At 40.1% G+C, this 16,648-nt stretch overlaps 1 protein-coding gene across 1 annotated transcript in view; it reads right to left on the reverse strand.

Annotated features, from left to right (window-relative positions):
• Window positions 1-1,357: 1,357 nt before the first annotated feature.
• Window positions 1,358-16,648, reverse strand: part of c14h21orf91 (chromosome 14 C21orf91 homolog) — a 21,186-nt gene continuing 5,895 nt past the window's right edge. Inside the window, exons 3-5 of the mRNA XM_061055926.1 lie at window positions 7,458-7,949; window positions 6,196-6,258; window positions 1,358-4,318 (exon numbers count right to left, since the gene is read on the reverse strand). Of these exons, the coding sequence (XP_060911909.1) occupies window positions 4,143-4,318; window positions 6,196-6,258; window positions 7,458-7,949 (731 nt within the window). The 3' untranslated portion in view covers window positions 1,358-4,142. The remainder of the gene's footprint in view (window positions 4,319-6,195; window positions 6,259-7,457; window positions 7,950-16,648) is intronic.

A 16,648-nucleotide genomic window follows, 5' to 3' on the forward strand; every position in this document is an offset into this window, starting at 1 on the left:
CTAATTTCTTCTCAGCCTTTTTTTAAAATGTGTGCTTTTTGTTGTTATTAGCTCCACATTATCGAGCTCTCTCAACATGCGTTCTCTAGTGTTGTTCTTCCCCAGGAGAGTGCATGGGTTAATTAATATAAATTATCTACAAAAATAAAGAAAGTGGAAACAGTTGGATCTCAAAACTGTGTAAGATCTTACGAGAAACAAATATGAGAAAATACCAAAAGAGAGATGGGAAATGGAAATGGAAATAACAGTTTCCGAAGAAGACTGCGAAGAAGCATGTAAAACAATCATCAAGATAACACAATCAAAATAGTTGCCTGGAAAATAAACGTGAAGGTTTTCTCAATACCAAAAAATCACATAAAAATAAATTTTATCAGGAAGCGCTGAATGCTGGAGGCAACCGTCCTTTGTCTGTCTGTTATAAGCATGAATGTGATTATGTCCAGTCTGTCTTATTATGAAAAAAAAAAAGTACTGTTGTTGACAATGAAGGTTGTTAAATTATTACAACACGTGCTGTTCAGTTACTGTGAAGTTATCGTATTTCCCGGAAATGATCCTCTTTATCTACACCTGGGTCGTTGTAGTGCAAAGTGTTCTTTTATCCACAAGGGGGCAGCAAAGGTTCATGTACCACACGATGCAACAGGCTGTCTGTTACATTTTTCTTTTGCAGTGAAACTAAGGAAAGCCACTGAGGCATGGTGAGAAGGTGGAACGTTTTTAATGCACTTGTTTTATTTATTTATTTATGAATATATGAATATGAATATATTTATTATATTTAGTCATTGATGTTTGACTCAAACTTTAATATTTCAGCCTGTGTTTTTCCTCATATATTCCTATAATGTAAAGTATGTTGGGACAATACTGCAGAACTATTTGTTTTTCTGGATGAATTAAAGGTGAAATTAAACGGGCTGGTTTTTTTTAAATCATGCAGTCACAAATTACCCGAAGACTGAAGAACGTTTTTAAAATAGGTCATAAAAGATGCAGAGGCACAACTTCAACTACCAAGGTGCATGAGAAAGGCTTGAAGAGGTCGTAAAGCTCCAGCAGCACCTGTAGCATGAAGATCAACTTTATTAACAAATTAGACCGAAGTGTTTCAGACTCTCACCTTCATCAGAGCTCTAAAGAAAGTGTGTAATAAAGACATGCAGTAAAATTTAAAAGATTTTTCAGAGTGTGGACTAGATATGCAACATTTGCAATCTCCTTAATAGTTTGCATTAATATTAATGCCCCCGCCCACACATACACACCCACACACACACACGTAATACTGCAGTATCAGATCTTTCACATCCTTACAGCAGGGTCACAATCCAGAAGAAACCACAAAATGTAGTAAAAAATATTTTTGTTTAATTGAAATATTTTACAAAATACAACCTGTCACTTAAGCACGAATCACACAGCCTGTTTTCGGTCCTTGAACACACAGAATAAATAGAAATGCATCACACGACACAAATGCAGTCTCTTTAACATCAGAAAACAAACAAACAAAGAGTCAAGTCTAAAAAAGGAGGGAGGTGGAAGTGTAACAGGTTTACTTACATCTCCAGTAAAAGAAAAAGAAACCACCAAGAGAGAAAAACCAAAGCTAGGCAGCCTGCAGCACAAGCCCAGGCATGTTTCCACAGTATGCAAGAACACAGCATTCATAAAAACACAAATTAAAAAAAACACACAACTGAGGATCAAATGAGTGGAAAGTTGCTCTAAGGAGAAGTAATCTGAATACTCTCAAATATCCAACACACTGAGGACAGATACAAACCAAGATGAAAGTTTAAATGAAGCTAAAACCTTTAACCCTAAAAGGGGTCAAATACATTAAATCTCTTACAAAGAGAGCTGAAAAGAGATACACTGACAAAGCAGACTTTTTCTAAAGCGTCTTTCTGGTTTTTAACCTCGTCCTTCACCACCGTATAATACTCGACTCGCTCTGCGACTCCTCTGAGGAGAACTCAGATGGACCAATATTCTTTGAGATATTTTCTACTCGATAAGGCTTCTGATTTATTTCTCTTTTTCTTGCATAGGGTTCCTGAATAAAAAGACTGCAGGCTTTCTGCAACACTGACTGTTAATACTATCCCTTAAGTCCTTCTTTGTCTCCTTTTGCGCTAAAACTCAGGGACCTCCAGAGGCACAGCAGACTCTAAACCATCGTGTTCGTATTGCTGCGTCATCTTGCTTTAGCTCTCACACAGGAGAGAGGGCGAGCCCATCATAGAACAATATAAAAGATAAATAAAACACAGATACGCCACATGTGCTTGAGAACGAATGATGTCCGACACTTTGAGAAGAAAAAGACAAACGTTTAAAATCACTAAGCCACGTGTGTTTGAAATCGGTTTGGTATTGCAACGTCCTCTCTTTAATTCAACCCAAGTCAAATGCTAGATGTTCACACGTGAACAGAAACTATTCAGACTTTGGTTTGGCAGCTGGATTTCTCTTCCATCACATTAAACTCTCTTCTTCTGATAGCGCTCGTTTTAGTCTAGAGCCTTGCGTACGACTTGTGCTTGAAAGCTTGAGGACAGAAAACGAGCAGTTCACTGAGTATCAAGTAAATGTCAGCGGCAATTAAAGCTACAATAAAACCAAAAGCTGAGATAAACAGAAACGTTCCCATGTAGCAGCTCTCTAAACATTCAGAGGCTTTGTTAGCGGATATATCCACGTGCTGCTTGATAAACTGCTCCTACAAAGTATGACTTGATAAACACAGCCGATAAAGCTTCGTTAGCTTGAACACTTTGATTGTTTTTTTTGTTTCTTTAGATTATGTTGTCTTTATATTCAACACTAAGGAGTGCCGTTTATTAAAAGTTTATTTCTGTTAAATCTGTTAAAAATTCTCTTTAGAGCTCCGTGGAAATATTTAAATCAAACGCTCTGACAAATAAAACCCAGAAGATATATATATTTAAATCTCTGACTGCTCGCATGAATTCATTTGGACCGATGCGATGATGTCACAGTCCACCTGCTGGACTCGTTTTGCACTTTTCAGAGTTTGTGTGTTTCAGGGGAGTGGCTTTGGCTTTTTTTTAACACACATATCTAAATCTAGCTAACTCTTGTTTGGGGCTCAAAATTAGCCCGTTCCAGCTCTGAATGCTTTGCGGTTATTTTGCACTCAAATTCTTTAATACTTCAACATTTCTGATATTTAAAAGACACCTGTATTTGTAAGGATGATTCACTTTTTGCAGATGTGTTCCACGTCAGTTCAGTCTCTCCGATTAAGACATCAAAATGTTAAACATGTACTCAGACGTCTCCTCTAATCAGGGTCTTTTCAAGGAAAGGATAAAACTCTTTTTTGAAGATATTATGTTCCTTTGAGCAGCTTAGAGGAAAATATAAAACAGTGTTAAGGAGAGCAATCAAACACTACACTCGGCAGTGCTTGAACATGATAGACATCGGACAGCTTATCCAAGGCTTTAGGTTACCCCCTCCCCCCCACCCACCCAAAGGAGCACATGTGCTTCTTAATACAGTTTACACACATCTATTTTTAGTTGCAATGCACTTTGAAATGCTCATACAACCGCTGCCCCTGTAATCTGCAGCAAGTATTCATCTAGGCTGTGTTGTCAAACACTGCACACACCATCAGATAGCACATGGAGGTGTATGAAGAGGTGTTAAAACCAATATTCAAACAGCCATGTGTGACATGACCACACACTCAAAAATGTTGGACAGCAAAGTAAAACCAAAGAAAGTATGAAACCAAATGAAGTCAGATTCTGTTTTCAGTCTAAACGCGGTGAATCTTTGAAATATTCTTTTAGGGTGATGTCCAAAAAAGAACTTCCTCTTGTGCTAGGACTCGTCTCCAGCTGCTATCAGCGTGCATTCTGGGTACATGAATTGTAAATCAGTTCATACCAGCAGTCCGTTTTAAACAGCAATTCCTCATTAATCCTTGCATCATCACTGCAACCACGAGAGGAGAGGCCATGTCCACTCAGCCCTTAATGCTGCTCTAATGAGGATCAAACACCTAAATGTCACCATGGTGCTTTATAGTCACACAGGGCACATGAAGGCTCTTTCAGACAGTTAGTTCAAGTGTTCGTCAGCCTTCAGATCACTCCTCACTCCACAGGGCCGCTGCTGTTGCTGCTAGCTTTGACTCCGGCGCGGCTGATCTGCAGCCACGGCAGCTTGGCACAGTTCTTGAATAGCTGCTCGATGGCGATGTGACGCACGTGCAGCTCTGACGCCAACGAGTCTTTTTCCTGCACGGCGACGGTCAGCTCCTCAAAGACCTCTGTGTTGAGAGAGAGAGAGAGAAAGAGAGGAATGAGAATCAGCTGTTTTCATTCAGACACAAGGTCAACTTTTACACAGGCAAACAAACAAAAGAGACAAACTAGATTAAGAGAATCAATAACAAAGATTAATGAAGGAGCAGAGAGCAAAGACAACATGGCAGACAATGCATCAGTGTGAGATAGGAACTAATCAAACTTTAGACAGGGATCTCAGCTTGTGTACCAAAACAGTCATGGACGTAGTTTTTTTCTGACGAAACAGTTCTGTAAGTCACACAGATACCAACACAGTGACAAAGAAAACGACACTCAACACATATAAACAATAACAACAATAATATAAAAGCAGCAGTAACAATATCGAAAAAATAATAAGGGGAAAGAGGACAAAAAGATGACTAGGAAGAAAAAGATGACAAAGAAGGAGGACAAGAAGAAGAAGACATAACCCCGTTCAGACTGCTGTTTCAAGCAGCGACATTTACGCCCCTTTGACGTTTCGCCTTCAATCTGAATGAGAGGCGCAATGGGGGACAAAGTGATTCCCCCCCCTCTGTACGGTCTTAGGAGGTCGTAACAGAAGCGTGTGATTGTGTGTCTATATATGTGTGGAGCTCCCAGTCTGCTTTTTGGCCCTTGTAGTCTAATCAAATTCCGCTGACTCAGTGACAGATACGTCTCTGGTGTTGAAGTCAAAGCTCAAAATTTCAATCATGATGTGGATATTTTCAATGCATTACTATCTCCCCTTTGTACAACAAGCTAACAAGCTCTGTTGGGAAAGAAAACCTTTGTTGGGAAAGAACACCTTTTATTTTTAGAGACAGGACAGAGGATAGAGTCAGAAACCGGAGTGAGAGAGAGAGAGTGGGGAACGACAATCGGGAAAGGAGCCACAGGTCAGATTTGAAGTTGGGCAGGCTTCTCTGGAGGACTTCAGCTTTTGTACGTGGGGCTAGAATACTGACACCCATTAATGACAGTTTTTGTCATTTTGTCAATTGGTTGTGAACAATGGGAGTGAAACTGTCAGGCTTTATTGAAACGCTCAATTGCATCACCAGTGGTAATCCAGCACAGTTTGGAAATCTCTGCTGTAGATCATAAAACTAGGTCATGTGTTGTCTTCCTAAATATTTTAGAGCTATATTATCCCATTTTGTCATGAGTAATGTTATGATTATTTATGGACCCGGTTGCTCCTGAAGGGTGACTAAGAATGTGTACGCCACAGGACTTCACTTGTCAGAGGAGAATTTATAGTGGCTTGCATTATTTCGCTCTTGACATGAACCAGAGTGACAGTTTGGTTAATCTGATCCCTCAGTGAAAATGAAAATAACTATGCGGCTCCATGATGATTGGGATCTTATACTGGCCCTGCTAAAGCCGCCGCCCCAGGATCTGCTAGGTACTTGAATTACAGATGTAAAAAAAAGTAACTTGCCTGAGACCTGATGTGAGTTTCTTAGCTGTCACTGTGTGTAGAAAACAATGAGTCTAAGTGTTGCAGACTGAAGTGAACAGACAGGCAGGGTGTGCGTCAGAGAACACTCCACTGTGGCCGATTCAACACAGTTTGTCACGAGAGGAGATGATGTGTTGACTAGAGAAGGCCTCCAGTGTTTATCAGGTCTGCTGTATAAAGTCTTCTACTCTGAATTTGTAATATGACGTGTGAACACTTGGTACTAAATCTGCTTTTACCTGAAGGCAACAAGTCTCTATGAAGGGCATTTATAAACATGAGCGTTACAGATCGAGGGCGACCGACGGCGTTCCTTTTAAAACCTTCATCATTCAAACTTTATATCAAAGCCTGTGTCACGCTGCCGTAATGAACAACTTCACACACAAAGTAAAGACCACTTACTCTGTAACTGCATCAGTAGCTGGCCGTTCAGCTGATGGAGATCGTCCACACTCATTTTGGTCACTAAAAGAAAAAAACAGTTGGGATTATTTACCTCCAGTGTACACAGCATTTGACTCAGTCACAGCTTCGTCATGGTCTCCATGTGTACTGGAAAGGTTTCAGAAACATCTGCTCTTCAGCGAACACTTATCCAAGAGTTGTTTTGATGTTTGTAAGCATCAACACTGTGTAGATTTAGTTCTGTATGGCCTATGATTCTTTTCTAGTATTTTAATGTGTGTTTCACGAGTGCTAGTGTAAAGGAAACACTAGATTATGATTCAAATTGAGCATTTTCCAAGGAGTAAGTTTGAATACAAGCATTCTTCCACCGTAAATTGTAAAATTAAGTTGTTTGGGTTTGGCAAATTAACTCGATTCAAATTCCAATAGAAATACTGAAGTATTCACATATCCCATCCACACCTACTGTACGTATGTAAATGCACTTGTGTCTGTAAATATGCAGGCTTAAAGTATTCAGAGCACTGAGTAATGGAGGTTGATGACAAGCTTTAGTAAAAACATGCACAAAAATAAAAGCAATGTGTACCTTGTCAAATGCCTGTCATGTCTCATTTACGATATTAGAATTTATAGTAGGCACCTTTAGAGAAGTCTGTACTCATAATCAGCTTTTAGTACTGATGTGATACGAGGGAGCCAAGAACAATCTGTGTCTCAGGGTTATAAGAAAAACAACTTTTCTCAACATAGAAGAGGACGAAGGGCAGAGCGGTTAGGCATGTGTTACTGTTTTGTCTTCTGACTTCTGACACATAAATGCTTGGAGGTTTCTGAATTCTTCACAGAGAGTTCAGAGATTAAGGATGGCAGGCATCGATTCAATCCTGGTAATTGATATCGGTCCGATACTAAACCAAAGAGGTAGATCGGGTATCAGTGACAATAGACTGATCCATGGAGCCGATCTATACAACCCAGTTCTATACTGCTATTCTGTGTTTACAGCAGCACCTGTGAGTGCCACGTCATTGTCGACAGTTCGCTGGTAGACCTATGCATTTTGCTATGCGGAGCCAATATAGCATGGAGGATGCTAACAACAAAGGTCAAACAGTTTGGATGTATTTCAAACAGGGGGTTAGTGATGCTGTTGTGGTATAGAGACTGTGGGTCAGATTGTGGCAGTAACTTCTATTACTACTTCAATTTACCACAGAGTCAGTTACTCAAGTAAAAAACGTCTTAGTGCTTACATTCATCTCTGCTGTGTCCCTGGTTTCTGAGCTGCATCTGTCCTCCTGACGGTATTCGGCTGTGCAGACCATTCCTGCCATCACTGGACCAAACATCAGACGACGACTCCTGCAGCAGCCCAAACTCCTCCGCTGTGTGACACTCCAACATTCCCATGGTGTAATCTGGCAGCCCTGTAGCTTTGCATGTGTCCCAGCGGGGCGTGTACCTGGGAACCTGGGCATCTGACTGTGGTAGCAGCTTGCAGTCACCTTGACAAAGCAGCTTGGCCCCCCGTCTGCTGGGGCAATTAGAGGGGACTGAGTCTTTGTTCTGGGCATACTGGATGATGCGGTTCAGTTTCTGGCTGAAGGCCAGCTTCATGCCCTCGTAGGCACTTCTGGACACCTTGGAACGCGACAGCTTCTGGTTGGCAATGAGGTGACATTTCTCAAAGCAGTCTCTGTGGCCTCGCAGGGACTTTGAGTGCAACAAGGTGGCAGAAGAGATGCCTGCAATCACAGACAGAAAGCAATGAGTCAACAAGTGAAATATGACTGAAGGCTATAGACACTCAAACAAAACCATCTTTTCTAATCACTATCAACTCACATACTTTTATCGGAGAGCCTGCTCGGATTTAATTGAGTTTCATTTCCTTTAAGCTCTGATTTATTTCTTTTTTTTTCACAATACACTGTGTGGGTTTTCATTTTCTTCTGCTAATCTGCTAATGTTATCCCTCAATTGTAATTCACCTTTTTATAGCACTTTGTAATGTGGACTTCAAAATAAGCTTCATAAATAATGTCATCATGTATGATCTTTACCTGGATTCCAAAGAGTCAGGGTTTCAAACCTCTATCAATAAGATAAATAAAATAGTAAGAAATAAACAAATTATCCAGGCAGCTAATGAGAAATGCAATACTGACCCATTGAACTTGCCACAGCAACTAAAAGTAAATGAGTATGAAATCGAGCTTAAACTGGCAGATTGACCTGCAGCGATCTCTGAGGGAAAGCCGCTTAGTGAGCAGTGGATTAGCCAGTGGAGCGTTGAGATAGCAGGGATAATAGATTAACCCTGTCTCCACGCATACACATAAAGCATATTTGGAAATTTTAGGAGGTGAACAGAGGTCTCAGTCTGCAAGAAGTAGCACTTCATTAATATGAATTGATTCTTTTTTTATCTACTTGTCCTTGTCAAGCAATAAGGAAGATGCAGAGACAAGCTCCACTCTTTCAAAAGAATGACACTGTGGGAAAACATAACAAATATGTCTGAGTCCATATCAAAGCCAGTTTAAACAGACGGTGAACCTTGATCCCACAAACCAAACATTCTCAGCTTCTCATCAAAGAAAGCAGAAGTAGAGTAAGGCTATAAAAGATCTCGATTGGGGATCATAATAAAACGTCCGTTGATAGCAGTCATAAAATCTTTTTTTGTGGACATGAAAAAATCCAACAGCCTATCACACACAGGAATAGCAACAACAGCCAGTTAATCCGCAGTGTTCTGATTGCATGTGAAGACCATGAGCACTTCATACTGTAAAACATTGTTTGAGCTGTCAGAGAGGAAAGTGGATGTCTTCTGAAACAGACAAAAGTTAAAGTGTTTGGAAGCAAGGGTAAGAGTGAACCAAAGTAAAACTACCATAAACGGTAACATGATGTCAATCATGTGGATAGAAGTTGCAGCCCAGCTAGAAATCCCCCTCACTGGACATCCTGTGCCTTGTAGAGACAGTGGAGGGACACTTTAATATAACTGAGTAACCCTTTTCCATTGTATGGCTGCAACAGCATCGCAACCAAGCTTTGCCATTGTACGCCACCCTGGCCTTATATTGGTGTTCAAGTGTGTGATTTTACACTGCATTAAGGAACCAAGACATGTAAATAAGCAACAGGAGCATCACAAACACAGAGACTCAGACACACAGCAGTGTTTCCTTTAGGTTTTTTTTATTTTTTATTTTTTATTTTTTTATTTGCTTGCCCTATGTACAGAGCATGGATGTATGATAGAAATGGTTAACGCATTGAAGGCGGAGTCCCGTTCATTCCTATGAAAGCTGCTAAGCGGCGCATGAAGCAAAAACAGTCCGACTTCGGTGTGTTAAAGTATCCGGATCTTCAGCGCTAGTGGACCCATAGAGCATGATTGGCTTTGATGCACAAGTATCTCAGAATTCAGCTTTAATTACATTCTGAAACGTTTAGGACCATATGATTTTAAAAAGGGTTATTTAAGTGATCGTACTGGGAAGATTTTGTTCCTGAAAAAAGAAATATCCGCTGATTTTGTACACGTCTCTTTACCAATTTAAGTATTTTTGGGCCTAGCGCAGTATAGTCCTAGAAGCGGGTGGCCCGGGTTCAACTCTGACCCTTGGCTCCTTTCCCACATGTCATTCCCCATTCTCCCTGCCTGGTTTCCTGCTCTATCAACTGTCATATCTAAATAAAGCCACACACAGAAAAATAAATAAAAACTAATCAATACAGTAAAAATTATGGTATTAATATTTTGCCAAGCAGAAAAGTTCTGCATATATGGACCTGTGTTGAATAATTAAAATGGTGAGCAAATAATGTTTCCTGGATCCACTAAAAACAGGTCACACTCTTACCATTTTAAAATACACAGAGGAAATTAACAAGCAGCAAGTGGACCAAAATTAAAAATAACCTCTAGGAATCTGGAGCAGAGCTTGATAAACAAAGTGAAAGTGGAGGTGAAAGAGAGTGAAAACTGTGTTTGTGCAGGAGATAATAGATGAGGCTTCAGTGAGAGTGTGTGCACAGGTGTTTGTTTGTGCGATGGCCTTCCTTTAACGGCCGACATTTCTCAGCAGACAGGCGTACGTGTCAGAGGTGGCGGTGAAAGGATTAGTCACTTATTGTCTGTATAGATTTTAGAGCTCACTTGGGTACGTTCACAACAGGCCTCTCTCTCAGCAGACAGATGAGCGTAAGAAGCAATAACTCACTATAACATGAATATGTACATTTGCAGAGACACACACACCACCATTACCAATCCCTATTGTTAAGTGCAGATAACAGACAATGTCACTCTTAGTGTTAAATCATCTTCTGAGACAGTTTTTTTGACAGAAATATTTCCTCCAATTGTTTCGATCCCCGGTCATTCCCTTGAATGTCTTTGAAATGATGCTTTATGCCTGCAGGATCTAGGCAAATAACATATCATTCTAATCATATAACAATTCTGTGGGACAGTCAGCACTAATGGATCTTATATGCCTCAGTACATAGGAAGGTATTAGCTCATTACACAACTGTATTTGCAGAGAGCTATTCTTAGCATATGCATATAGTGACCCTAGTGCCAAGAAAGACTTAACATGGATTATATTTGGGATGGAAGGAACCAGTGTATGTGTAAAGGAATGTGGATTTTTGTGAGAGATTTTAGCCTACTGAGCGGCCAATAAATGTCTTCACTAGTAGCTGCAGAAGCTTTCTGTCTCTCCATCAGCCATGTTATAATCCGATCAGTCCCAGTCTTTGGACTACCACAAAAACACAGTGACTACCACTTTGCAGAGTAGAGAAATCATTGGCCCACATACTGGCCGGTGCACCACCAGCCAAAGACCTCACTCCAGCTATAAGCAGCTTAGCACTACTGTCTTTCATGGCTGCACACATAAGCACAGACTCACACACACACACAGGCTATTCACTGGAGGTGAATTAACATTGTTCGGCTGTGACAGCAAGAGAAACTGAACACAACAACATTGATGAGCGAGAGGCTTGTTCTTTCTGCCCTTTGGTGAGTAGGGAGTCAAGGTTAATCTGTTCAGTGAATACTAACAAAATCAAAAGACCCTGATAAAAAAAGTACAATACAAAGACATGGTATGTCCTATAGTTATCAGTGGTTCCAGAAATCAAATACATTAAAACACCACAAGAATCAGAGGAGCCAGAGCTTCAATCAAAACAGAAATACAGTAGCTCTGGTTAAGGAAAGTGGCAGACGTAATGTTAAACAAGTTTCAATACTATCAGAGTACAGAGTTATGCGGACACGTTCCTTTTCTCTTGCCCTGGAGAATCATGCCCTAAACCCTAAGTGTGTGTGCTGAGCATGGACACAGGATCCATGACACACTTCAGAGGAGCTGGGACAACTGGAGTAGAGGTCGCCAGTGGAAAGGTGTCAAATAGGGCTGCATGGCACAGCCTGGAGGAATGTGTTGTCAGCAGCTGCATTGGACAGCTTGGACACCAACAGGCAGCTCATGAAAACAAGAGTGAACTCAACGACATGTGAACTCTAACCACCTTTTAACTAACACACATTTTCAGCAACATAACAGACATAACTGCACTGAACAACACGTACACAGAGAAACTGTTATTTTCCCTCAGACTGCAATTGGAAAATTATACAAAAAAACTGGAAGAGACGGACTATGAGCTCTATGGGATGAAACCTTCATGTTCCTGTTCCTTTTTTTGTCTTTGTCATTTTGTACCATTAAAATATTGAAACAAATAAAAGTGTTAAAAACAACAAGATCCCAAATTATACATAACACCTGATTAATTAACATGCTGAGTGAGAAATGAACATGTAAATTGAATGAACCTGATAGCTATACCATCTGTTTCGGTTATTTCACCCAAAGATCACTGAAACATAAAAACAAGACTCTCTTCACAGTTGCACACACACACACATCAGCTTTCTTATGCCAAATGGGGATTAAAAAAAACAAATTGAGATCAACAACAGATAACACAATTAAAAGTTAATAGAGAGTGTAACAGAGATACAGGGCTACCTGAGCTGTGGCGGCTGTCCGGCCTTACCACTCACCACTCGAGGAGGGAAGACGATAACTGCCTTTATCCAAAAGTAAATGACGCTGGTGTCTGTCAGCAGCTTACAATGTAAATATGTTAGTTTAGGGCTTCACAAACAAACAGAGAAAAAGTAATTCATGTCAGAGTTTAAGGCGGTAAAAAAAGAACTATTATTTCTATTTGAGTAGATAAAGTAGATTATGATAAATGTTACTTATTCACACGAGTTCAACAGCCAAATAAAAAAGGAACCAGTGGGCACAGAAGAGCAGAACGTTCAGAAAACCTCTGGACCCCTACTGTGTTCAAACATATAGCTACCACAGTCAACATAATTAGGCCTCTCTGCACCCTGGGGTGAAGAGTTCAGCCTCAATGAATGAGCTGTTTATGAGAACACGCTACAATAGCCTCTGTCGAGCAGCAACCAGAATCAGCTCTGACTGAATCATTCCTAACTCCTGCTGCAAGAATTTTCTGCATGTTTTTTTTCCACTCCATACTCCTGCTAGTATCTCCAAGACTTCAGCAAAACTCTGCCTGTATTATGTAAGAAGATAAAGGAATGGTGGTGCAGGAATTAGCTTAACCTGGCAGCTGAACAGACGTCTGGCCTCTGACGCAGCGTCAGAGGAGACCAGAAGACCATTGGAGGAAAATATCTGTGTACAAAAATGAAGGTTGAAACACTGAAAACTTACACACCAGCGTCAGATCTCTCAGGGTTTTATGAAGCACAGCTTGTCACATCCAGTAAGGCCAGTACATTTATAAAAATAAAAAAATAAAAAATAAAAAGCTCTCTAGATTGATATATGCTGCACTCAACACTCATTCCTGAAGAGTAAAAGTCAGATTAATATATTATACTGTCATCAATCTCACATTTCAATACTGTTGGTGTTTACAGGCTAAGAAAGAAAGAGCGCCATCCCCTCAATGTGCCAATTTACTTGATGAATATTTTCCTAAAATACAAACTTCTAATGTTTATTAATGTCAACGGAAGAATAAAATGCACAACTGTCTAGCATGTCCTAAATAGGATAGAAACTAGAAAGCATTGATAATTATTATACATTTTGACAACAAAATAAGAAAGGCTTTACCTTAAAGTGCACAAACATACAGACATCCACAGACAACATGCATTCAAGTAACAGAGAGACAATGTGTATTGCACATTAAATATATATGCATATATACTGTGCAATTGTTAACCCACTGCTGTTTTTTGGGCCCACATTTACACCTGACATTTAAGTAGTATGGCTGATCCGACGGACGGCTTAAAGAAACTGCATGTGTCAATCCACCAAAGACATATTTAGAGGCTAATGCTCACACCACATGTGGAGGTGGTAAGTGCTGCACGTCGTGGTCACATTCTTTCAGCAGTGTGCAAACAAATGTGAAATGTGTCCTGGGCAACATTTAAATAATGTCTAGTCCCCACACAGGAGTGTTGATAATGCACCTAACCTGTCGGGTTTAACTCTTTTCTGTTTTGTTTCATTACATTTCTTGAGTTTTAAGCCTTTCTTGTGTCATTCTCAGGACGTGAAGACTCAATCTATAAATTAGAGAGGAGTGCTCACACAAAAAATGGGTCAAATATTTATTCAATAGGGGTCAGCTGATTTAAATAATGAACAATCCTGTGCAGGGCTGAGGAAAGAGGCCTAGGCAGCTCCTGTACCTACCTGAAAGACATGACCTAGGACTGAGCAACATATCAAGGACATTGATTCAGAAAATACATCAATGCTTATTTGTCCAAGCAATCCCCAGAGAGTAAGCTGCTTATAAGGGTTGGAAACATTTTACATAGAGGCCGAACTACGAGGTGCTCTGTAAGCTGTGTAAATTTGTAAATGTGTCATCACAAGGACAGGAAAATTTGATGCAAAAAGATCCCGGAGCACTTTGTTCAATAACAGCAGCATCAAGTCCCTCCTGTTTACTTTCTGCTCCAAACAAGCATGATACTTTCTGATTATCAACGCGTTGAATTTGTTTTGTTTTCATGTTTATCTCCCCCATGTACAAATGTATTCCTGCTCTGTTGCTATGATGGAAACCTAATGTTACCAAAACATACAGCATCTAGTTGTTATTCAAAAGATTTATATTATCTGTTTACATAAACAGGATGAGTCCTAATGTTAAGTTTAGTAAAGCCTATAATAGTGCAGCCTTTTGGAGGACACTAGTTCTCAATTTTATTAGAAATCTGCAGTTAAGGTTTTAGACCTGACTTGAAAACCACAAAATTGTAGAGTTCAGGCTTCATGATCAAAGAACTGTTTTATTTTACATCCACACATTTGTCCATATTGTCAAGCTCCTCCCCCTTTATATAATGACAATGGCGAATATGTATATTTGCCTATGGCAGGGATGTGATATCCAATTACATGTGATTACTGGAGATGCAATGTGTACATTATGTCAAGTATTAACTAACTTATCACTGAAGAGCTGTCCACTTGTTCTCAGATCAGCCAGGACACATTTTAATAACAGATTGGTTTCATCTATGGCTGGATGGGAGGGCTGCCTCTTGTGCCTTACTTAACCACTATCTTAAGATCTTTGGTGTCACATGCATAATAAAGGTCTGGTTTTGTGTGAGGTTAGACAGTCATTAAGAAGATTACATTTTTGTTAGAAACCCATGGATTCCTAGAGCATGAAACTGCTTCATCACTTCCAGGGAAGAAGAACAATAACAGGAGACTAGCTGGAGAGGCTCTTGGTGATTTGGTGTGTTAACTGCAGCAGCTCTGTTGTTCTCTGCTATATACTGTTGTGTTGACGCTCAAGGCTGTGTAACCATGTGTGGTACAAAGCTCAGATGGTAAAACAAGAACAAAGAAAAGAAAGGTCTGTAAGTAAGAAATGCCCAGTTCTGAAGAGATTGTGCAACATATAAATAGACAACTTCTGTTGGGTACTTTCTGGATGGAACCAGCACACAGGCCAAAGCAGTTTCCTCAGGAAACAACCATTTGGAGGTACAACAAAGGCTGCGCTTCCTGAACATTTATCCTGCCTCAAACTGCTCAACGATTTTTCTCTACAGACAGCCTTCACATTCTGCACCTGGTGCTTCTGTGGGCTGAAGCCTCGATAGGGAACAACTCTGCACCGTCAACGTAAGCGCCTTGCCTTCATATTCAACCTATTGAAATCTGAAGATGATAAATAGTTTAGTTCAATATAAATTGAGTTGGTGCACAAGTTGGCATACAGCTCTGTTTACCTTTATCCGAGAGTCCTGTGTGTGTCAGCAGCTGACGTTGACAGAGACAAGTCTGAACATCCCCGTTTACTTGCAAATCTCTGAGCAGAGTTTGGGGGAAGTGGTGGGTGGAATGAATATCTAAGTATAAGCAGTTAACTCATAATGGGTTTGCTCTCTGCTGTGACAAAACTACACAGCTGCCGTCTGTTAGAGCTGAGCAATACCACAACAGCAATGTGTGGTTCCAATAAAATGTTATTTCAGACATTAGAAGGGACACTCCACTGGTTTTACACATGAAGTTTAATTGAATCATCATGAGGGGTACTACTTAATCTGCGAATACAGCTTTATAATGTTGTTTGTGACTCTGGAGGAGGTAAAGTTTGGAGATAAAAACACACACACATATATATATATGGCTGCAAGCTGTGATGCTGGTAACATTAGTTCAGCATTTTGGAAGGAGCTTGGTTTCTCTGATTTTAAGATTCCTTCAGTGGTAAGAATTCACAGGGTTTTTAACGAGAGCTGAATTATCCGCTTGGGTCTCTTCCACTACAACACAAACTAACAAAGTAATTAAAACCATTAAAAACACTAAATGAACCAGTTACTCCCAAAAAGCTGTGTCTTTCCAAGCTCTGCAGACAAAGTCTTCTAGTCGAGCTGCCGCTGACTGCTATGTAATTGACAACAACATATTACAGTTTTTTTGCCAACAATTTCCTCATCTTTTGAAGGTAGTTCAATTTCAGTTGTGCTTTCATGCCAATTGATTGTACTCATTTTACTCTGCTCTAAAGAGGACACCCACTTTCTTCACTGACAGCAATATCCGTAGACTAACTGGCTATTGTGACTTTTGTGTTTTATCCATCCATATCAAGCAACAATGTCCAATGCTTAGAACTTTTGTCTACATGGATTTTATCGTGATCCTCTCTTCTTAAAATTTGTTTTCGGGCTTTTATGCCTTTATTCGATAAAATAGTGGATAGAGAAGGAAATTGGGAATGACGAAGCCGCAAAGGAGCCACAGGTCGGACCTTGAACCCTGTCGTCCACTTAGAGGACTTCAGCCCTAATGGGCGTGACCTGTCCCTT

Source organism: Labrus mixtus, chromosome 14 (genome assembly GCF_963584025.1).
Source record: "Labrus mixtus chromosome 14, fLabMix1.1, whole genome shotgun sequence".
NCBI lineage: Eukaryota > Metazoa > Chordata > Actinopteri > Labriformes > Labridae > Labrus > Labrus mixtus.